The sequence below is a fragment of the Triturus cristatus genome, chromosome 9 (assembly GCF_964204655.1).
Source record: "Triturus cristatus chromosome 9, aTriCri1.1, whole genome shotgun sequence".
NCBI classification, from domain to species: Eukaryota; Metazoa; Chordata; class Amphibia; order Caudata; family Salamandridae; genus Triturus; species Triturus cristatus.
Window position 1 is genome coordinate 421,579,090 of NC_140592.1, and position 23,782 is coordinate 421,602,871.

Genomic DNA, 23,782 nt, shown 5'->3' on the forward strand with positions numbered 1-23,782 from the left:
TTGATAAACATGATCCCATTCCTTATTGATTTTTTTGGCTGGTATAATGGCTTGAGGTCAAAATACCTCTTAGGGATTGCAACTTTTTGGATGTAATTTTCAGGCCCTTTTCAAAGATTTCAGTTAAATGGTCATAATTTTTTAGCACACACCAATGTTTTTTGAGAATTGACGTGACATTCGACTGAGCCAAACTGTACTCCAGAAAAAGCCTTTTGGTAGTACTACTGGGGGCCTTTGGGAGTAGAGAGATTCCTTTCTCGTTTTCTTATGGGAACAGTCTGTTCACCTCTTCATTATACAGTTCTTCCGTAGAGCAAATCCTCCTTGCTCTTAGCATTTGACTGTAAGGGATGCTCCATTTCAGTGCACATGGATGGCCACTGTTGGCATGCAAAATAGAGTTGGTCGCAGTCGGTTTCCTATGGATTCTAGGAGTTAGAGTAGCCTCCTTAACCTCCAATTGTACGTCCAAATCAGTACGGTGCTGTCAGCTCCATGCACTTGGGAACTGCAGGTTTCATTGATTGGTATTCGACGTGGTCAGGGAGAGCTCCAAACTTTTCTCACTTCCCTCCCACAGGATAAATAGGTCATCAATGAACCTGGTCCACACTGCTACATTTTCCATGAACATGTTATTTTCCTCAGTCGAGGCTACCTCCTTCTCCCACCACCTCATGAAGAGATTCTTGTTGGTTGAACTTCCCATCAAATGTAAAGATGTTGTATTTGAGGCAACATTCTAGCGTGTTCAATAACATGTGTGTATGTTCCAGCCATTCCATTGGCCGATCTCTCATAAAGCTTTTGCAAGCATGTATTCCTTTTTCATGCTTGATTGAAGTGTATAATGACACAACGTCCATTGTCATTATGATGTAATCTTTTTTCCATGAGATGTTATCCAGCTTTTTCAAGAAATCCGTGCTGTCCTTTCAATCAATCAATCAATCAATCAGGCGTTTGTTAAGCGCGACTACTCACCCGTAAGGGTCTCAAGGCGCTTGGGATGGGGGTTGCAGGTTCCAGTCTATCAAGGAGGGGGTCTGTTGAAGAGCCAGGTTTTGAGGTTTCTTGCAAAGATGGGGAGCGATGTTGTCTGTCTGAGGTGTAGCAGCAGGGTTTTCCAGGATCTGGCCGCGAGGAAGGAGAAGGAGCGGCCTCCCGAACTGGTCTTTCTGGTGTGGGGGACCATGGCGTAGGAGAGCTGGGCTGATCGTAGGGTCCTTTGGGGTGCATGGAATTTGAGTCCTTTATCTAGGAGGGGAGATTAATCACATATTCCTAAAAAAAAATTGAGGAATCTGGAACTGTTTTCTAGCAAGGACCCAATCGAACTCACTATTGGCCTTGCAGGTGGATTTCCTGTACACTTATGAATTTTAGGCTTGAGATAGAAAGGTGTCATTTATGCATTTTCTGTGCGAAGATATTGCCGTTCTTCTCAATCCAGTAGGCCCCCTTCAAACCACACCTTCAATTTTATACGGTATATTGTTTCTATTTTGTGGGTGGTGTTTATTTTTTAGCAAGTATAATGCTGCGGATTGCTTAATTGTCTTTGTGCCTCTGTTACATATGTCACTTGGTCCATTAGGACAATGTTTCCTCCCTTATCGGAGGGTTTGATGATGAGAGAGGGATTGTTTTTTAATTCATTGATATCTATCCAATCTCGGGATATGAAATTACTCTTTGTATAGTCAGTCCTCGAATTTCTTTGAGTGTTATTCAAGTCATCAACCACCAACTCGTGGAAAAGATCCAAGCGGTTCCCTGGAGCAAAACGTGCTCCCTGGTTTTAAACCGCTACCCACATGTTCACCTGTTGCAAAACCCATTTTTTGAAGTCTTTCAGTTGGTCAATCAACGGTGGATCCTCCTGCTGATGCGTCCATTGTCTTGTTTGACTGAACCAAGTCTTTAATACTTAATAAATCTGCGATGTCCGCAACCTGGAACAAAGCAGACCTGTTGGCTTCTGTTGCTTCTAGCATTCTTACTCTGTGTTTCATTTGATGGAATTTATGTAGTTTTAACTTTCTTACATATTTGAAAATTTCAATTCTTGTATCTACTAAGTCTGGATGAGATACTGGGCAGAATGTTAAACCTAAATTGAGCAGACACATTTGATTATTATTTAGTGTCACTGATAAAATGTTGACTACTAAGGGTTTTGAGTTTACATTGATTATTCCTTCATTTACTTACAATTCCAGTTTCTTCCTCAGCCTCTTACTCTTGCCCCTTCTTGTTCTGCTTCCTCCTTTGGTTGGTCCTGTGCTGTGCGACCTCTCCCTCCTTGTCTCGTAGTCATTCGTAGTAGCTGAAGTTCCTTGTGAAAATCCAGCTTTTCTCTTGGTATTTCATCCGAGATGGATCCTGCGTCTGTGCTTACTTCGCTTTCGCTTTGCACAATTCATGTCATTGTAGTGGATCTATCTTTTGCTCTCAAGCTGTCAAATTTTTTAGCGGATGTATAAACTCGGCCATATTGGTAATCGAGTCTGTCTCTTGTAAACTTTCCAGCTTTTCATTCCATAATCTCCTCATCATATTTCTGTAATGAATTCTCTATCTTACTAAGTTGATCTTTTAAGGTGCCATCTTCTTTATGTTTCTCCAATTCCTTGTTGACTGTTTCAATCCTCTCTGACTGTAGTTGCATTTTCTTTCTCGCATGTTCAATGAGTGTTTTCATCAATCTCACTGAGCATTCCTCTGTAATCCCACACCTTGCATAAATTAGTTTTGGAGATAGGCTGAGTAGCTGGCTATTCGCTAACTATAAGGAACCAGTGGTGATAATTATGGTCAAAGGGGATAGATCAGGCATAGTGAGACAACACAGGGGGACCAGGCAGGCGTGCCCACTTTCACTACTCTATTTGCTCTCTCTATAGAGCCATTTAAGGCTATGATGAGGAAGACCTAGAAGTTCACATTCTTGGTGTTGACTAAATCAGAGGAGCTCTTGTCAGTCGTTAACTGCCATTTAAAACACTTTGAACAGATCTCGGGTTGTCTGATCTTCCTATATTCGTGCCCTCTTGGAAGGTGAGTTCTGCAGGGAACTTCCATTTTGCTTGTCTCTCCTCCATTTTCCTGGGAAAGTGTGTTTCTTTGATTGGTGCTTTGTTTCTAGAGTATTGCAGAATTCACCCTGTGTATTCAGTCAATTTGGCTGTTCTTTGGTCGTCACTCTGAGTCACAATGAATATTCGTTTCAATTGTTCCCAGTGATGCACAATGTTGCACAATTGTAACCCTTTCCGATAGACTGCGTTCTTAATCTTCGAGGGTTGTCCCCTCGATCCATGCCACCTTTTGCCAATTCCGTTTTGTATTCCCACTAAGTGCCTGTTGAACCGCAACAGTTACCCCCGCTGGGGGAAGGGTCTCTCCCTCCTTGTCCCGCAGTGGTACTGCGTCCTGTTGCTCATGCGGCTAACACCAGACTTAACCTTTCATTGCCCGTGCCACACTGCTGCTCGTATATGCAAATCGGTAGGTCGTGACCCCCCCCCCGAGAACCCTTCGGTTCCCATGTCAGTCACTTCCTTACCTCCATGCAGTATGGCAGACTCTGTCTACACTGCGCTTTTGTCTTCTTTGGCCTTAGTCGGTTGAGAACTGTGGCATCTCCCTTCCTTTTCACAGAAATCCTTCGAATTACCGTGCCCCTCGTGCCACAGTGCTCTGCTGTATCGCTCCCGAAGGACGGAGCATGAAGTATGTCTCCATTTGGCGTTCTTCTTTTCGAACACTGAATCCAGCAGCACCCGGTCCACAAGCCGCAGCACCACTTTTACAAGGTCAGTTTTTTTGAGAAGTCCATAATTATTTTACTTTATGCATGGCAAAATACACAGTCACTTGTATCTACAATATTGGACCAACGTGTTTCGGTGAATTGCCTTCTACTGGGTTACTGTGGGTTCAACATTATGTTCATTATATCCTGTGTCCCTTCTCTATGTCGCTGACCCTTAAGTGACCACTACAGCGATACACTTTTTATACATGTGTTTCTGTTTAAGTTAATTTTTTTCTTTTTTGTACTTTTTTTGTACTTTTTCCTACAATTGACCTTCTTTTTTTCTTTTTTTCTATATCAACATACGTTTAATTACAGTTCATTTGATCAAATTAGAAAACAGCAGAGGAAATAATAAAAGGAAAAGAAAAAAGTCGGCTACGACATAGGCGATTATAAATGCCTTCTCATGCAATATCCTGATTTTATGCACCGCATCCTCCTATGAAATATGTTTTTCTCTTTTTTGTGAGGCGCACCCAGTGATAGGAATGCCATATTTAAAGTGCAAGGAAGTGCACTATCTCCTAATACCACATTTAATTATTTTTCCTTGTTTTTACACCAGATGTCTCCCATTTCCTGGGGTGTTTAGAAAAAATGCAACTGCATTCATTGCCTTTCTACCTAATTTCAAGCCAATCACCTTATCAGCTTGGTTATCTAATAAAAGGCAAGTGCATTTTAATATGAGATATCCTGGAATGTATTTCTCATATAAAAAAAGGGAATAGCAGCCTGCACATAGGTACAGGTTTAAAAAGTTAGTGCAAAATGTAATTATTGTACCTTTCTAGAGATGAAAAGAGACTTATAGTAATAAATAGGAGTTCATAGGAGGGATGCGCACAGGGAGATTGTTTCTCCTAACCGAATCAGCAGTGTTAAAGTGCCATGTGCTCAGCGGTCCTTTGTCCCACTCCAGGAGATTTCCATTAAGGTGTCACGTGCTGTTGCTCAACCCTACCAATGGGGAGAGCTCGGTACGACCAACCATTCAGCAGCAATACAGTGCAATGCGCTTGAGTGTCATAGTTCCTATCCCCGGGGGACAGCCTATTCCACAGTTTCTAATTAGCAATAAAGTGGTCATGCTATATATTATGTAGGAAGGGTATATGTACGATTTTCTCCTCCATCTCAACAGACTGCATATATAATAAGTGCTAGCTAATCTAAAGTGCATGGTGCTTTCTCTAACTCCGTTACCTCTTATTCAGCTAAACGTTTCATAACTCATACATGATGTAGGGTAAAATTTCTAGTCCTCCTCAACTTTTTAAATTTTTCACTACTAAGTTATAGTCTGAGCAACCTAATATTTCAATATATACACAGTCCGGATTACTCTGCACATTGAAATTTCATAGTTGTGCTGATAAATCACAGTCCTTCTTCAGTTCAAATATATACAATATCACAAGTGTACAAACAGTTCTGCGCCCCTTTTATGGCCCCACGGTGTCTCCGTTCCCATCAGTAAAATCAATTGTGATTCTTGTTTCCGCTACTCATTCCCTCGATTTCCCCCTCTTGGGTGGGCCTTGATGTTTAATTCCCCAATAGGAGAATGTTGACAAAGATCGATTGTGCATCTGATTACAGTGGCATGCTACTGGGTAGGTCTTATCCCCATTTCTAATTGTTCTTATAAGTTATAGGATTCTTAGTTTCAATTTATTTGTAGTACTGCCAACGCACAGCCTATTGCAGCCACATTTTAGTGCATAAATAACAAACTCAGTGTTGCACGTTTCTCTTTTTCTGATCGGTATCGTACGTCAGTCCATTGTGCAATAGTTCTTGCTGTTTATCCCGTATTCACTGGCCTTACATGAGTTGCATTTTATGAAACCTTCCTGGCTCTTTGATAACCATGATCCCATTCCTTGTTGATTTTTTGAGTGGTATAATGGCTTGAGGTCAAAATATCTCTTAGGGATCACACCTTTTTTGATGTAATTTGCGGGCCCTTTTCAAAGATTTCAGTTAAATGTTCATCATTTTTTGGCACACACCAATGTTTTTAAAGAATGGAAGTGACATTTGACTGTACCAAATTGTACTCCAGAAAAATCCTTTTGGTAGTACTACTGTTCTCTTCCTGGGGCCTTTGGAAAGTAGAGTGATTCCTTTCTCTTTTTCTCTTGGGATCTGCGTTTTGCATCCTCGTGAACATTTTTTGGATATCCCCTCTGTCTAAACATCCCAAACAGTCTGTTCACCTCTTCGTTATACAGCTCGTCTGTAGTGAAAATCCTCCTTGCTCTCAGAATTTGACTGTAAGGGATGCTCAATTTCAGTGCACATGGATGCTCACTGTTGGCACGCAGAATAGAGTTGGTTGCAGTCAGTTTCCTATGGATTCTAGTAGTTAGAGTATCCTCCTTAACCTCCAATTGTACGTCTAAAAAGGTACAGTGCTGTTGGCTCCATGCACATGTGAACTGCAGGTTATATTGATTGGTATTCAACTTAGTCAGGAAGAGCTTTAAACTTTTCTCGCTGCCCTCCCACAGGATAAATAGGTCATCAATGAACCTGGTCCACATTGCTACATTTTCCATGAACATGTTATTTGTCTCAGCCCATGATACCTCCTTCTCCCACCACCCCATGAAGAGATGTTCGTAGGTGGGGTGAAGGAGGTGGCCATTGCTGTTCCTTGTTCTTGGTGGTACAACTTCCCATCAAATATAAAGATGTTGTGTGTGAGGCAATATTCTAGCATTTCCAATAACATGTGTGTATGTTCCAGCCATTCCACTGGCCGATCTCTCTTAAAGCTTGTGCAAGCATGGATTCCTTTTTCATGCTTGATTAAAGTGTACAATACCACAACGTCCATTGTCACCATGATGTAATCTTTTTTCCATGGGATGTTATCCCGCTTTTTCAAGACATCCGTGCTGTCCTTGATGTAGAAGGGGAGATTAATCACATATTCCTGTAAAAACGGGTTGTGAAATCTGGATCTCTTTTCTAGTAAGGACCCAATCAAACTCACTATCGCCTTCCAGGTGGATTTGCTGTACATTTATGATTTTTAGGCAAGAGATAGAAAGTTGCCATTCTTGCATTTTCTGTGTGGAGATATTGCAGTTTTTCCCAATCCAGTAGGCCCCCTTCAAACCACAATGTGCCAGTGCTTTTAAAGACGCACTCCACATCAGAATAATTAAAAAGCAATCGTATATTCTTCATTTTGATTCCTTCACTTGCATAACACATTTCGGAGCTCAGGTCCTTGCTCACAGGCTTTCATGGTGCACGCAGTATTTTTTAAAGGGCACACCTTCTGCATGTTTAATTATTTTAATTGACCCCCAGTGGGTCTTAGCACTTGAGTTAAACTAATGTTCAATGCTGGGATATATAGTCCCTTTCAATTTTTTTTAGTCTCTTGCAGACTCTGCCCTGCATCATGCATTGTTCATTTTTAAATTACCCTCTAGTGGGCATCTAAATTATCAATGTTCGATCATTCTTCATATCTGCTGTTAGGCAAGTAAAGAAATCAAAATGAAGAATGTTGGTTGCTTTTTAATTATTGTGCTGTGGAGTGTGTCTTTAATAGCAGTGGCATATTGTGGAACATTAACCCTGCACCCCCTGAGTGGGGCCTGAGCCTGGAAATCCGAAGCCTGATGGGACAACAGATAAGCAGAATGACCAAACATTCATAATTTAGATATCCACTGCAGGGTAAAGTTAAAATGAACAATGCATGCTGCAGCGCAGGGTCTACGAGAGACTAAACAAAATTGAAAGGGACAACATATCCCAGCATGTGTTCTGTAAATTCACACCAGCTTGCTCACCATGTGAGAATTAAGTCTGACATACTTAGTAAAACATGTACTTCCAACAGCAGGAGCAGCTTGACAGTTGATCACCCAGTGTTCTACTATATTCTCCCACAGTGTTCTAAAAAACAACTAGAGTGCTAATATTCTTATTTAGAACAAAAGTGTGGCACACCAGAAGCCATCTTCATTGCATCAAACCTATAAAACCAAAAACATTTCTTCTAGACATTAACAAAATGAGGTGCTTTGTTATGTCTTATAAAATATGTTTAGTTCTGTAGACAGCAAAATTGGGACACATGTTTTATGATTTCTCAAACATTTTCCTCATCCATTTCAGTAAAACGTTGTGACATGCAGACTGAAACGATCTTTCAACACCAGCAGCATCCTGCAAGTTAACTCCCTCATGATCAAGTATAGCTGTCCCACATAATCCCGCATAAGCAACTAGAATACTAACATTTTGCACTTATGACAAAAATGTGGCACACCTGAAGGCTGTCTCATTGTAATCAAAGCTTTAACCCCTTCACCGCCAGGTTTTTTCCACCCCTTGAACCAAACCTTTGTTTTTGCCATTGGGGGTAGTTTCTACTTAGGCCCGGATAGCTTTTTGTCCACATAAGGTATCATCGCCAAATATGCGTCCTTTTTTCCAACTTCCATAGGATTCTCAAAGTATCTTGGGATTGTGGTTTCCCCTGGAGGGGACCGAGAAATTAGCCAAAATACAGCAAAGTTTTGTTTTTTGGGGCGACCAATGGGAAAAAAGTGCTGCAGGAGAAAGCATCATTTTTACCCTGCAAATGGTATCAACAAAGGGTTTACAGTGCTACATTCACGAGCTTCCCAGTATTCAGGAACAGGCAGCCTTTTGTCAGAAAAACACATTTCTCTATGCAGTTTTGACATTTTACTGGGACATTGCCTAATTTTCCTATGTTTTGTGCTTTTAACCTCCTTCCAGTTAATGGTAGAATTGGGTGTGAAAACCATTAATGGATACCGGAAAGCTATACATTTCTGGAAAGTAGACAACATTCTGAATTCTGTAGGGGGTCATTTGTATAGATACTTGAAGGTTCTGCTATAGAAAGTAACAGTTGAAATAACCAAATATTGAAATTGAGTTAAAAAAACAGTTGTTTGTGCCTACATTTTCATCTGTCTTTTCTTCTAACTATACAGATTTATTAAAGTAATATACCGTTATGTCCACGTGACCCTTCTGTTTGCGGGGATATATCCCAGAGCCACTAAATGAGCTGCACCTTGCAATGTTTTTTTATTGTGTACCGGGTATACAGCAATTCATTTGGTAAAATACAAAGAGTGAAAAATAGGTATCAAGGAAACCTATGTATTTCTGAAAAAGGAACAAGATATGAAGTTTAGAAGCAGTGGTAAACTGCACATTTCGGAATTTGTGGGTACCCATTCTAGCATGTGAATTAGAGTGCATTTTCCAAAATATTTTTTTGACACACTGTCTTACATTTGGAAGACAGAAATGTTTAGAAAGATAATTGGTATTAACGCTTGTTCTACTATTCTGTGTTCCCTAGATTCTCCCGATAGAAATGGTACCTTACTTGAGTGGGCAAAATGCAACTTGGACACATCACATTTTTCCACTGAAACTACCCCTTTTTTAATAATGTCCCTAGCTGTGGATTTTGGGCGCTAGCTGAGCCATCCCCTAGGGTAACCTATCAAACCTGTACATGCGTGAAAACTAGACACCCAGAGAAATCCAGGATGGGGTGACTGGTGTGACTTTCACCAGGTTCTGTTACCCCAGAATCCATTGCAAACCTCAAACTTTGTCTAGAAAAACAGATTTGCCCCACATTTCCAAGATGTAAAGCTCTGGAAGCTGAATGGAGCCACACACTTCCTTCCACCTAGCATTTTTCCAAATTTCCAGATACAAATGGTACCTCATTTGTGTGATTAGGCTTTGTGCCTGCAACAGCAAATGGACCAAAACGCAATGTGGACACATCAAATTTTTCCACTGAAAACGGACCCTTTCTTTTTGCAATGTGCCTAGTTCTGGATTTTGAGCATTAGCTCAACCGGCACCTAGGGAAACCTAGTAAACCTGTACATTTTTTTAAACTAGACACCCAGGGTAATCCAGGATGGGGTGACTTGTGTGGCTCTCACCAGGCTCCTCTGTTACCCAGAATCCCTTGCAAACCTCAACATTTATCTAAAAATATAATTTTTCCTCACATTTCTGTGATGGAAAGTTCTGGAATCTGCAGGAATCCACAAGTTTCCTTCCACTCAGCATTTCTTCAAGTCTCCCGATAAAAATGGTACCTCACATTTGAAGGTAGGCCCAGTGCCCGTGACAATAAATGGCCCAAAATGTACTGTGGAGACATCAAATGTTTTTATCACAAAATGACCTGCTTTTGCAAGGGATCAACCTGCATTTTTGGTCCTGGGCTTAGCAGCCATCTGAGAAAATCTACCAAACCCAGACTTTTCTGAAAACTAGACACCAGGGGAATTCTAGGAAGGTGTGACTTGTGTTGAACCTCCAATGTTTTCTTACCCAGAATCCCCGGCAAAGCTCAACTTTTGCTAAATAAAATCACATTTTCCTCACATTTCTGTGTTAAAGGTGTGAGATCACAGGGCCAAATTTCCTAACAGCCAGCGTTATCCCAAGTCTCCTGATAAAAATTGAACCTCACTTATATATGGGTGGGCAAAGTGCCTGATACAGAGAAGGGCCCGAAATGTATTGTGGAGATATCAAAATTGTCTATCACAAAACTAACTGGTTTTTAAAGAGGGGCACCTGCGTTTTTGGTCCTGAACTCAGTGGCCATCTAGGGAAACCTACCAAATCCAGACATTTCTGAAAACTAGACACCCGGGGTAGTTCAGGGATGTATGGTTTGCATGGATCCCCCAATGCTGTTTTACCCAGAATCCCCTGTAAACCTCAAATTTAGATGAAAAATAAATCTCTTTTTTCTCACATTTCTGTGTGAGATCACCGCGACAACGCAAATTTTCTACCACCCGGCGTTTCCCTTTGACTCAATCCATGTTCTGTAGGAGACATGATTTGGTATTGACTCTTGCAGTGCTTTAAATGGAAATATAAAAGAGCATGTATTCACTTTTAAGAGTACCTGTTAGCTCCTGAAAAGTGTCAGTACTCTTACATCAAATGTATTCCAGTACTGCTGAGAAGTACAACTACTCTCCCTTTCAAATTAAAGAAGTGCAGGTGCTCAGTAACTGACGGTACCTGTCCGTTTATAGCACTGGACTCTTGTACATGTTGCCAAGCATGCAGTGGACAAACACACATCAATTGAAAGGAAAATATATTGTAAGTCTTAGAGGGCTAATAATATTGGGTCAAATACAGTATATTTGTCTTTGGAGCTTTCTTAAATGTTGACAGATATTAATGTTTTTAGCTGTACCTACGGATGATTTCTGAAGGATGACGAAAACATTAAAAGTGTAAAGCACACTTTCATTTTATTGATTATATATAAATGTCCTTTATTTCTTAATTCTACATACCAAAATGTTTGGCATCAGAGTACTCTTTGAATCCTGTGATTTTCATAGCATAAACACAGAACCTGTTGAAATATTTTTCATCTGACCCTGTGACATGTGGCCTTCGGTGTACACCCCTGCAGCAGCTTACCCTATCACCAGGCTTTACTTCAAAACCCCAGTGGCTTTGGGGCTGGTGCCATAGTGGTGTGTTTTCCTTCTCTAATTTATGAGTGTGCAGCCTGATGCTTGTTTTCTAACCACAGGGCTGTATGCAGCGGATCGAGGCCGTGGGCCAATGCAAGTGACCAAACCTTAAGTATTCAGCAGCTTTAGTTTACTGCAGGGCCTGTCTTGTGACCTGTCCCTGATCTGACATTGCCATGAGAACCTACCATGTGTACAGCCAGGGTTGGCCACAGGACCTGACTGAAATCAAGCCTTCTCTTCTTCTGTTAGAGTCCAGAAACCCTTTATGGGTTTGTGAACACCACATGGATTCTAGGATTGCAAACATTAACTTGTGGGTTGCAAGCCCACAAAAATCCTTCCAAGGACCCCTACCACAAGGACCTAGGTGTCGGGGATGTACCCCCTGAATTTCTATTAAGTAATTCTTTTCAGGACATGATAATCAAAAGCTGCATTAATTAATCCTGAAAATTAGACATAGTTTCCTGTTGCAGCCAATCAATCGCAGTGCTTGGGTCTGTGAAATCTAATTTGTATTTGTGAACCCACACTAGACAACAGGAGAAAAAGCCCCCTTGACAATAGGAATTTTTCAAAATAAAAAAAAAAAGCTTGGACCTAACCATAACGGTAAAGATAATCACAACACCATAGAAAGGGTTCTTTTTGGTTTGCTAATAACTTTGGTACCTTATGACAAATGTGCACAAAACTTTTTTTTAAAAACATTAATCCAGCTCTGCCCTTTCCTGGAAGGTTTCAGGGTGATCTGTCAAGCATGCACCAACAAAAAAGGGGGTGCTGATCGTTATTACAATTACAATAACTGTGAATCAGAATTTGTGTTCCAGTACTAATTAAGGCAGTTTTCTTGGCAGCAAAAGTCCATGAGGAGATCGACAATGTGATTGGTGAGAAGAACTGGACTCCAACCTTTGAAGACAGAGGGAAGATGCCATACACAAAAGCTGTGATTGCCGAGATCCAGCGATGCAGTGATACTTTTCCAATGGGAGGTGCTCACGCTGTGACACGTGATACTCCATTTAGGGAGTTTGTCTTGCCTAAGGTATATGTCACTTTTATGTATAAGTAAAACCTCCTCCCACTCTAATTTTTGGTTTAGAATTTATCTCTAAATAAGCATGAAACATAAGCTAAATATATTTGTTTTAGTTCATGCATTTTTTGTTGAAGTTGTTATTTTTATGTAATAAAAGCATAGCATCAGATAGGTAGATCAGCCAGGAAAACATCGTTTTTGACAATCCATCAATGAATGACCAATATAAATGTAAAACCAAATCTTATTTAGAACTACACAGTCTCATATCAACAGAGTGACAACTGTCCCCTTCATGTATTACCACTGTTCTGGCACTAATAGACTCTTGAAACAATGTATTGATTCAATTAATTCCCGCATGCAACCATGTATCTGTACTGAATCTTTCTTATATGTCATGTGAAGTCAGATTCACTACACCAATTTTGAAAGACACAATCACAGTAATTTGTAAAGAAGCATCATGTCCAGAACTGCAAAATAACAGATTGCTGGTCTTTTTAAATCCCTCTTAATATAGAAAGGAGGAGATTTCACAATACGTTTCCTAAATTGATTCCTGAATGGAGTTGTAAGCTGCTATATGATGAAGGCCTTTGATATATTCACCTGATTATGTCAAGTTTTCTTTATAGTTTTGAGATATAGTGCCCCAAAAACAGTTGTTTTTGAATGCGCTTTCACTTTCCATTACTATGAGTGCTATCTGTTTTCTTGAAGGTGGTTTGTAAAATAACTACTTTTTTTCTGAAGATTTTTTTTCTGTTTGATCTCAGAGCACAATTTCTCAAATTTTGAGGTCCTACTATTTGTGCAGGGTGAGCTGTGCATTCCTTTATAAACGTTCATAGGACTAATACAAGTTAGGCCATTTTCAGTCCAATTTTTACCCTCCACCCTCTGGAGTGCCTTTAGTCGGGAGACACCGGGAATTCTGGGTGGGATTAAAATATTTCTGTTAAAGGGATTTTGGGTAATAATTTGTGGGAAGTGTTGTTTCCTCTCCATTTATCATATAGGGCCTCATTACAAAGTTGGTGTGAAAGGCTCCGAATGACATTCGGATTTTCCTAACCCAAGTCGGAACCCATGTTGCCGACCGACTCGGAAACATTTCCGACTAAACAGATTACAATAGTAGGTAACCGTTCGGTCTTTCCGACTCGGTTCTGACTAGCATTCGGAGACTCCGAGTAGGTCGGAACCGAACAGTACAGGTCTACGGACTGCGTTTCTGACCGACGTATTACGATGTCAGATTCGGACAGCCATTCAGACTCGGTTTGTCTGACACAGAACGGCTGTTGAAAACTGACTTTAGGTCCTGTAGCAGGCCCCCTTCACCCAGAGGCCTCCGGTTGGGGCCCGTGGGGGTACCCATGGGCCTCCTCTTTTTAACCATGCACAGTGTGCTAGGCACCATGCATTGCCCGCCACAGGGTGTAAGGTTTTCTACAACCACTCCTTAAATATGATGTTTCCGAACACCGTTGGGTCGGAATTCCATTGACTCCAATGGGAGCCTGTGTTCCAACCGAACGGTGTTCGGAAACATTGTAATCAGTCCGTCGGACTCCCCAAACCCGAGTTGGGCAGAAACCATTCTGACAAGGAGTAGGCTGGAACATTCCAATCGACATCATAATTAGGCCCATAGTCTTGAACAGAATTTCACCCAACTACTTTGACAGCTTGCAGCAGCTGGAGTCTTCAGGTGAAGTGGTACAGACCTGCAAAAATACCTGGGGTTACATCAGGCACACAATGTCCACAGTAGCGTAATGAAACCTGAGGGGGCTCCCCTGCAAAGTACATGGAGGGGGCCCCCTCCGGACTCACTCAGGAGCTCTCAGGCCACGGCACTGTGCTGAGGGGGTCCCCTGGAGCTCGGAGGCCCCTGAACTGCTGGGGCTGCGTGGCCTTTGTTACGTCACTGAACGTCCATTGTAATAAAAGTGCTTTATCCCCCTGCCGCCCATTTCGTATGCCGTATACCCAGACTGCAGCTTCATGGGTGCTTGACTCAGGGAGTGCCTGGGCAGAGTACTATTTGGGAAACATTTATGTTTCTTTGGAAAATCCGGTTCAGCTTTTGTGCATCTGGAAAGAGTCTTCAAAGAAGAGGTGGCAGCCACCAGCAATACTAAATATGCTAATTCACAGACTCCATAGTGGGGGGCTCTAACTGTAATGGGTCATGTGCTTTAACATTTCTCATTGTTTTAAAGGTGAGACAATGGTTGCTCATTAATACTGCCATGACCGAGGCAGAATTTCAATTGAAAGGTGATCTATGCCTTGTTCCAAATCCATTGTTAGCCTGAGTCCTTCAACGCAAAAAAGGCTCAAATCACAAATGATACTTTTTGTAGTTGTATTTATATAGCCCTTACTATCCTTGACAAGGGGGTAGTAAGCGGTAAATGAATGCAAAAAAAGGGGAGAACGTTTTCTTTTTTTAAATGGTGTTGCATTGAAATGATTCAGTGTCCATCAGACAATCCAGAATGAATTACCAACATCATTTTGCATGGGGGGGTAGGTTTTTGTGGTTTTGCTTCGAAGATAACTTGCTGCTCTGTGTTACATGAAAGGGAGTGAGAAAAAATGTGCATGTCTGATGCCTCCTGGAGCTGGAGCAGAATGCAGCACACATACAAAGAGGAAGTAACGAAAAAAAATTAAGATATTTCTCCTAGTTAAGCCTGAATCAGGGAGGCACACCATTGTGGCACAATCCTTGTATATATACCTTTGCAAATCTGGCATTCTGCCAACATCCATGGGTGGATGCTTGAGAATGTCCATATTCCTCCCACTAAAATACTTGCATTTCCTTTAATGACTTTTAAAAGATGGTTCCTTTCAGGCAGTCTATGAGTAAAATATTCCTAGCTGCCTGTTGTATCCAAGAAGGAAGGCCAGAGATACCCTATCAGGCAGTATTTGTGCCAGGGTGATGGCTTGAGACTAAAGTCATGTCACATAGTTGCTTTAACAGTCATACATCAGCAGTGTAGGAGAGCTGCCAGTTATTGCACTCCTCTACCTAGTGATTGCAATGTAGCTCAGTTTGGGCAGGGCAGGAAACGTGTTCCACAGTTGGGACACACGTGGGTTACAATATTCCACTGTGCCTTCTCACAGGCTGCTGGTTACTGGCCTCTCACAGTTCACCTCACAAAGTGCTGTGTGTGCCTTTTGCCTTGAGTATTTGGTAGATGAACATGTAATAGACTGACAGAGAGGATCAGCCTGTCACTGTGCTCCAGCGCTGAATACCAAATCCCCTCTCCACGTCACAGACCACAGATCTTCTACAACCACTTGTCATTCATTCATTCACTGGTGGGGCCCATAACACCATTTCATTAATTCTTCTTTTTCAGATCTATGGTCCTCGAGAGAGGGGATCCTTTAATTCCATGCGCTGAAAATGGGAGGAAAATGCACAAATCAGTTCACCTACTCCTCCCTACCTCACCAGGGTCTTAAAATTTTAACCTAGCTATTCCTCCCATGGATAGGCCATGGATCAGCTGAGTTGCTGGGTAGAGCGACACTTAATTCTTCTAAACAATATACATCAATACACTTCAAAATAATAACCCGACACGGTTCTTAAATGATAAAGCATAAGAAAATCATAAAGCATTCAATATTTTGATTCGCATATTTACCTAATCTGGCTAAATGGCGTCCTCTATGTCAAATTCAGATCTTTCGTCTCTATGCCCATAAATTGATCAATCAGTTCGTAAATTAATTGGGCATCTGATCAGTCCGTCAGAGTCTCTGGCAAGCAGCTGTCCAGCAGTGTCACCGTCCTCTCCGTCAGCATAACGTCAGGAAATCTGGTAAAGCGCGAATATTGACCCTCTCTAATCTACTTCTTTTATAGTAAAATCAACAACAAAATGTTACAATACATGTTTTAAAACAAATTTGATTGGTGGAACCAGGATCGTTCTTCCTGATTCTCATGCGCTCGATGTTTCTTTAGATGTAAGTCTCAATTTACCAATAATTTGCAACAGTTACTTGTCCATTCAGGGCATCTTGGTTCTCATACGGGTTTGTGTCCATGGTGTCATCAATTTTAACAGTTCTTAGTTTAAGGAAGTCCATTGTCTGAGGATTGGCACTCCTCCCGGTGCGACCTTCACGAGTGCAGTCTGCCTGGGGTCTGGACAAGGTTATTGTTGCTCATCTTTTAGCGCAGGCGCACTTCACCCAGTGACTTCTGTATATCGTCTGTCCGTCAAAATAGGGATGGCAGCCATTTTGTGGCCACTCCAGAAAGGTCAACTTAAGCAAAGAAACACAAAACGTAATTAATACATGGAAATGACTATTAAAATGTTTTTCCCTCACTAAACCCTTTATGTGTGTGTATTTATCTAGCAAAAGCTACACGTATTGCGGTTTATACTCACATTTAAAAGCACAATTCACAAATCACATCACAAAAGCAACGTATAACATGCAAATTCTAAATATCTGACATTATTATGCGTACGAAATTAGTTTACATATCAATCAGGCCATGCAAATGCGATTCCCACGTGTATTTTCTAATTAGTAATGTTGATTATTCAAAACACAGCAAACCATTAATACTATTAATATTAATCAGTTATTCGTTTTAATTTTAACACGATAAAATGGAGAAGGTATGCGGATTTTAAGGAAAACCTCACTCCAGCAATCCCCCCTTTGGTGATTTTATCACCACAAAACACCCAAATTTTGTACCCTGTTACGGAAATTTGAAATGACTTCTTACTCATAGCTCATAATTCAGTTTCTCCATATTCATCTCTTTTTGCTTTTTTATACATACTTTCTTTCCATTCATCTAAGGCTATCTCTTCAAAATCCTTTTCCGGATCTTTTCCTTTTCTCTTGAGTTTATCTCTTTTTATTTTATTATTTGTTTTCTTATTTCTACAACACATACACCCTAATCTTATCACTAATAATGCAACTATCACACATGTCAATGGAAACAGAATTTTACCTATAACAGTACTACCTATTTTAGCTAAGAAATTTTTAATATCAGCTATTTTCTTTCTCATTCTTGTCCATACATCTTCAACCTCCAGCGGTAGAAGTTCATCATGCAATTCAGTAATATTTTTAATGTAAACTTTTAGATCTTTACTCTCGTCTGGATTGTAAGTGCAACAATGTTGAACTTTCAGCATTCCACAGACTCCACCCTCTTTTGCCAATAGAATGTCAAGGGCAAGTCGATTCTGCATTACCATAGCACGCATGGCAACCATTTCAGTATTAACCAATAAGAATCCATTAGCAGTGCTTGTTGACAAGCGATCCACTACTGTAGATAGTCTTCTAATTTTATTTGCATTCAGAGTTATTCCCACTGCTGGTATCAATGCACAAAAGATGTCACCCACAATTTCTGCCCAAGATTCTCTCTTTCTACACACTAAATGACTATTTAAACTATTTACACCCTGTTCTCTGTCCATGTGAAAGATTTTTGGACATACCATGCCTACATAACATGTGCCATACCAATGGTCTGGCAAACAATAATATGCCCTACTCCCACAGATAAAATATATTCCAGGAAATACTGGATCTCTTCCACCTTTGAATCCCCATCCACCTATGATTCGGTATGTATCATGGCACTCACTATTACCTACAAAAAGATTATCATATGCAGTTTGATTTCTTCTTATACAAAATTTTCCTTTCTGAGGCCTATCTAAAGCTATTGTTGGTGTTGACTCTCCTTTTGTCAGGTGTTTCTCCATTTCTATGTCCCAAGCCGTTTTTTCAACCTTTCCTTCTGATGCCTTTTTGTGCATCTTATGCCTTCTTTCCTCAACCATATTCAAAAATGTATTTTCTTCTTTCTGCAAACTGCATGTCAAATTATATTTAAACACAACTTCTAATGTTAGTTCACTAGTCTCGAAGAAAAATTCACCTAAAACTTTAGCAGGTCTTACCTTATTTAGCTTATTATTAGCAGGCACTAATGCAAAGATGTTATCTACATCTGAAAAATAATACTCTAATTTCCCTATCTGATAAAAAAGACTAGCTATTACACTACATGTTATTCCATAAGTAGCTGGAAGGTGATGCCACAGAAGCAGGTAACTGCATACAGATGTAGCAGTCCATTACATCCATAGTTTTTACATATTCATACAATAATTTTGAAAATACATTATTAGAGAAATCGTTAATAGACCTATCTTTATGCAAATTAATGTTTGTTTCTACAGTCGGTACTACCTTTGAAATTTTACCTATGTTAGTTTTGTTTTGACCATGTCCTTCTATTGTATCTATTGTGACTTTAAATGATATTACAAGAGCTAGGATGCTCCATAAAAGCATTAATAATCCTGTACAACAGCAACATGTTTTACACCATCTTTTCATGAATGTACATCTACTTTTACTACCATCTATGTTAGCCATCTTTACTAAAATAGACCGTGTCTTTTGACTCAGCCTCTTCTACTTTATGAACAGTTTCTAACCCAAAGCTTCTAAGCTTATACTTGGTTCCACTAGTTTTCTACTTCTTCTCTTTTATTATCGTTTTCCACATCAACAGCTTCTTTGTTTATTCAGTTTGGCATCTCATCGTCCTTTGCCTCCTTCTCCCAATCAGGATACAGAATTTCCTGAATCTCCGCTTCTTCTTCTCCAATGTCGGACAAGAGAACTCTCAGGATTTCTGATTCTTCTTCTTCTTTAACCACTTTCAGTAAAGCCTCCTCTGGATTTTCTTGACTGTCTGCCTCTTGGGTTTCTTCAGGCAGGGCCACATACGTCCATTCCGGCGACTTATACTTCTGATTAGGTTTTCCTGTCCTTCCGAACCCTTTGGTTACAACTGTTTCTTCCTCTTTTGATTTTTCCTGACTCGTGACTTCATTCACCTGTTTAGCTCTTGGTGATTTCACTCGAGACAATCGATATCTTAGTCTCTTTATTTTGTTTGGCCAAACTTCTGGTTTTACAGTTCTTTTCAATTTACTTTCTTTGACATTCTTTTCATTCTTTTCTTCTCTCCAAGCTCTCTTTCTCAGAACTCGACCTTCAGGTATTTCGTTCTCACTCTCTTCTGACTCTGTCCCAACTTGCTTCTCCTTTTCACCAGTCTCTTTATCCACCACTTGTTCTGGTTTCCCTACTTCTTTCCCTCCTCGGGTCTCCGACATGCAATCTTCCTGCTGACTATTTGTCCCTTCACCTAGCTGGATGTTGCAGTTCCCTACACCTCCTCGGGGGTCTTCCGCAATCTGTCCCTCTCTCTCTGTATCTGTCCCTTTCATTCAAATCTATTATTTCAGGTGAAATTTCTCTTAGTTTTTCATCTGGGATTTGTTTTCTTTGACTTTCTTTTACTGCTTCTTCTTTGTCTTTTCTTTCCTTCTTTTTAGGTTCTTTTCTAGGCCCTTTCTTTCTTTGGTCGTCTTCAGAATCTGAGCTGTCCGAAATCTGCAGTCTTCTTCTCAGAGAGACACTTCTGGGAACTAGAATCTGTTTTGGTTCGTTTTCCCCCCTTTAAGGATTTTCTCGTGTTTTTGGTTCTTCGTTGTCTAATTCAGTACTTGACTCTGATTCGTCATTGTACTCTTTCTCCTTGCAATCCACTGGATTTGGTATTCTCAGGGTGTGGCTGGCATGGATCCAGTTTTTCAGTCCAGCACACTTCACAGCTGTTGTCGTGGTCAGAATGACTTGTCTTGGTTTTCCCCACCTGGGAACCAAACAGTTTCTTCTTCTGTGGACCTTTATCCTCACCCAATCTCCTGGACTTAGATCATGGGCTGGCTTCTTTTCAAGGGTGGTGGCATCCGCTCCAACCTGATGAAACACAGAATGAACTGCGTCAGCCAGGCCTTTACAGTACTCCAACACCATGTCATCAGAAATCGTTATCAGTTTGTTGACTGGTATGTAAGCATGCCTCATTGCACGTCCCATGATTATTTCATGAGGACTTAACCCTGTAGTTCTATCTGGGGTTGCACGTATGATCATCAACACTAGAGGCAAGACATCAGGCCATTTCATTCCTGTGGCTAAACACATTTTTCCAATTCTGTTTTTGATTGTACCATTCATTTGCTCAACCACACCAGAAGCTTCTGGTCCGTAGGCACAGTGCATTTTCTGTTGTACATTCAATGCTTCACTGACCAATTTTACAATCTCATTATAGAAATGCCCTCCTCTGTCTGATTCAAGGGTCACTGGGAACCCGAACCTGGGGATGAATTCTCTCAAAAGCAGCTTTGCTACTGTCAATCCATCATTTCTCCTTGTCGGGTATGCTTCTACCCACCTGGAGAATAGGCAGACTATGACCAGAACGTATCTCAATCTATTACATGTTGGCATCTCAATGAAATCTATCTGCATTCTGGTAAAAGGCTCTCCTTCTCGGCCTATAGTGCCTAGGCTCACCACTGTCTTTCTCCCAGGATTGTATTGCTGACAAATTAGACATCTCTGACATAGACTCACTGATATAATTCTGAATTTTGGGTTATACCAGGTCTGTTTAAACGACCTGATCATAGCATCTCTCCCTATGTGTCCCTGGCCATGATACATCCGTGCCATGGTAGACAACATGCTATCTGGTAGGACTGGTCTTTCATCTCGATAGACCCACACCTGATCCTTTTCCCTTGGTGCACATCCTGCTTTTACCCACTGCCTTGTTTCCTCATCTCCTGCTTCCTCTTGCAATTGTCTCACTTATTCCCATGTCCCTACAACGTTAGTAAACATTAAGGAATAGGAAGTCATTTCTTTCTCCTTTGCCCGATTGACTGAATACTGATTTCTGGCGCAGTACTGTGCCATGTCATTGGCATATCTGTTGCCGACAGTAACGTAATCCTCACCTTGGTTATGAGCAGCACATTTCACCACAGCCAATTGTTTAGGCAGCTGTATCGCCTCAATCAACTTTCCAACCACTTCAGCATTCTTTATAGGAGTTCCACTTGAGGTCAGGAAATCTCTTTGCAGCCACAACTGGCCAAAATCGTGGACGACTCCAAAGCCATACTGGCTGTCAATTATCACAGTCACTCTAACACCTTTCGCCATTTTTGCATGCTCGAGTCAGAGCCACTAATTCTCCTACTTGAGCAGATTTTACTCCTTTTAGATAGGATGCTTCCATCACTGCTGCAACCGTGTACACTGCATTTGCTGCACTCAACACCCCTTCTTCTGTTCTCAAACATGACCCATCAACAAACATTACATAATCATTTTCTGCCAAAGGTACATCTTTTATATCTGGTCGCGGTTTCGTACAATACTCAAGCACATCCAAACAATCATGATCTGCTTCATCTCTCACTTCCACATTCTCAGTATCTGGTAACAACGTTGCTAGATTCACATTCACACATCTCGCAAGGCTCACATTCGTTGCACCTAATATGACTTTCTCATACTTAGTCAGCCGACTATGTGTCATATACTGAATACGACTCCTTGTTAAAAGAATCGCCACATCATGAGGTACAAACACTTTCAAAGGATATCCCATCACGATTCCTTCACTCTGCTCCAAACTTCGACATGTTGCAGCTACTGCTTTCAGACAACCAGGTAAGCCTACGGCTACTGGATCAAGCATCGATGAATAATATGCAATTGGTCTCCTCAATCTTCCATGCTTCTGGATTAACACAGAAAATGCACAACCATTTCTCCACTGCAATATAACTCAAATTCTTTTTCATAATCAGGCATACCCAATGCTGGGGCTTCACACAATCCATCTTTCAATCGTTTGAATGCTGCTAATTCTTCCTTATTCAATTCAAGAGGATCTTTTACATCACTCCTTGTTAGCCGTACCAGAGGTTTTGCAATCAGCGAAAAGTTGCTGATCCACTGGTGGCAGTACCCTACCATTCCCAGAAACATTCTCACTTCTCTTTGAGTCATGGGGGCTCTCATTCCTTTTATGATTCTGATTCTGTCTATTGTTATTTTCCTCAATCCTTTTTCAATGTTATGTCCCAAATACTGTACTTCTTTCTTACAATACTGCAGTTTGGCTGGGAACACTTTTAGTCCTCCATCTGCCAGGTGATTTAGTAAGGCTATAGTGTCTACTTCACAAGCTTCATGAGTTTTCGACACCAAAAGGAGGTCGTCGATATACTGTACTAATACTGAACTCTCAGGCATTTGCAGACTTTCCAATGATTTTTTCAACAATTGATTATATATTGAGGGTCTTTCTGTATACCCCTGTGGGATTCGGCACCATGCCAAAATACGGTCTCCAAACCGAAATGCAAAAATTTGCTGACTGTCGTGATGCAATGGGATGGAAAAGAACGCATGGCACAAATCAATCACTGTATACCATTCTGCATCATGGGGAATCTGATACAAAATCACTGATGGATTTGGTACAATGGGATAGCATGGTACAACGATTTTATTTACCTTTCTCAGGTCTTGCACTATTCTGAATTTCCCATTTGGCTTTTTCAGGCCCATTATGGGTGAGTTACATGGACTGCTCCTTATTTCTCTCAGAATTCCTTGCTTGATCATCTTCTCAATTATTGGAGTTACTCCTTCAATTATTTCAGGTGTCAATCTATACTGAGGAATGTTCGGATAACTTACTCCTTCTTTTACAGTAATTTTTACTGGGTCTACGTTTCTCATTAGCCCTACATCTTCTCCGGTCAAATCCCAAACCTCTGCTTTTACAGACAGCTTCAATTCTTTGGGCAGTTCATCTGGATTAAATACTGCATATGTTCCAATATTCTCACATTCTCTGTTAGCTATGGTCATTTTATACAATACATCCTCATCTGGTGTTTCAAAAGCTATTCCATCTGGAGTACAAAATATAGTGCAATTCATCTTGCACAACAGGTCCCTACCTAGCAAGTTCACAGGACTAGTGTCACACACCACAAATCGATGCATTTCAGAAAATTTCCCTATACTAACCTTTATGGGTTCTGCAAGGTATGTTTTTAACTGTTGGTTAGATACACCAACTACTTGGATTGTTTCATCCGAAAGAGGAAGATTCTTAACATCAGCTGATCTAACAGTAGATCGAGTAGCGCCAGTGTCCACTAGGAAAGTAATGTTATCATCATTAATCTTCCCATCTACAAATGGTCCTGTCTGGTATACTTCTAGAGTTGCGCCAAGTACGCACTCTTCTTCCTCCCTTCGGCACCGTCAATAACCCATTTCTGAATCACTCTCATCATGTTGCAGCCAGTACTGCGAAACAGTGCGAGCGCATGATGGTTTATTTACCTGTTCTTCATCGTAGAA

General features: G+C 40.8%; 1 protein-coding gene across 1 annotated transcript in view; it reads left to right on the top strand.

Moving 5' to 3' along the window:
• The window catches only part of LOC146798081 (cytochrome P450 2A13-like), a 989,478-nt gene that overhangs the window by 886,676 nt on the left and 79,020 nt on the right, over window positions 1-23,782 (top strand). The window contains exon 7 of the mRNA XM_085625294.1: window positions 12,243-12,433. Within this exon, the coding sequence (XP_085481420.1) occupies window positions 12,243-12,433 (191 nt within the window). The remainder of the gene's footprint in view (window positions 1-12,242; window positions 12,434-23,782) is intronic.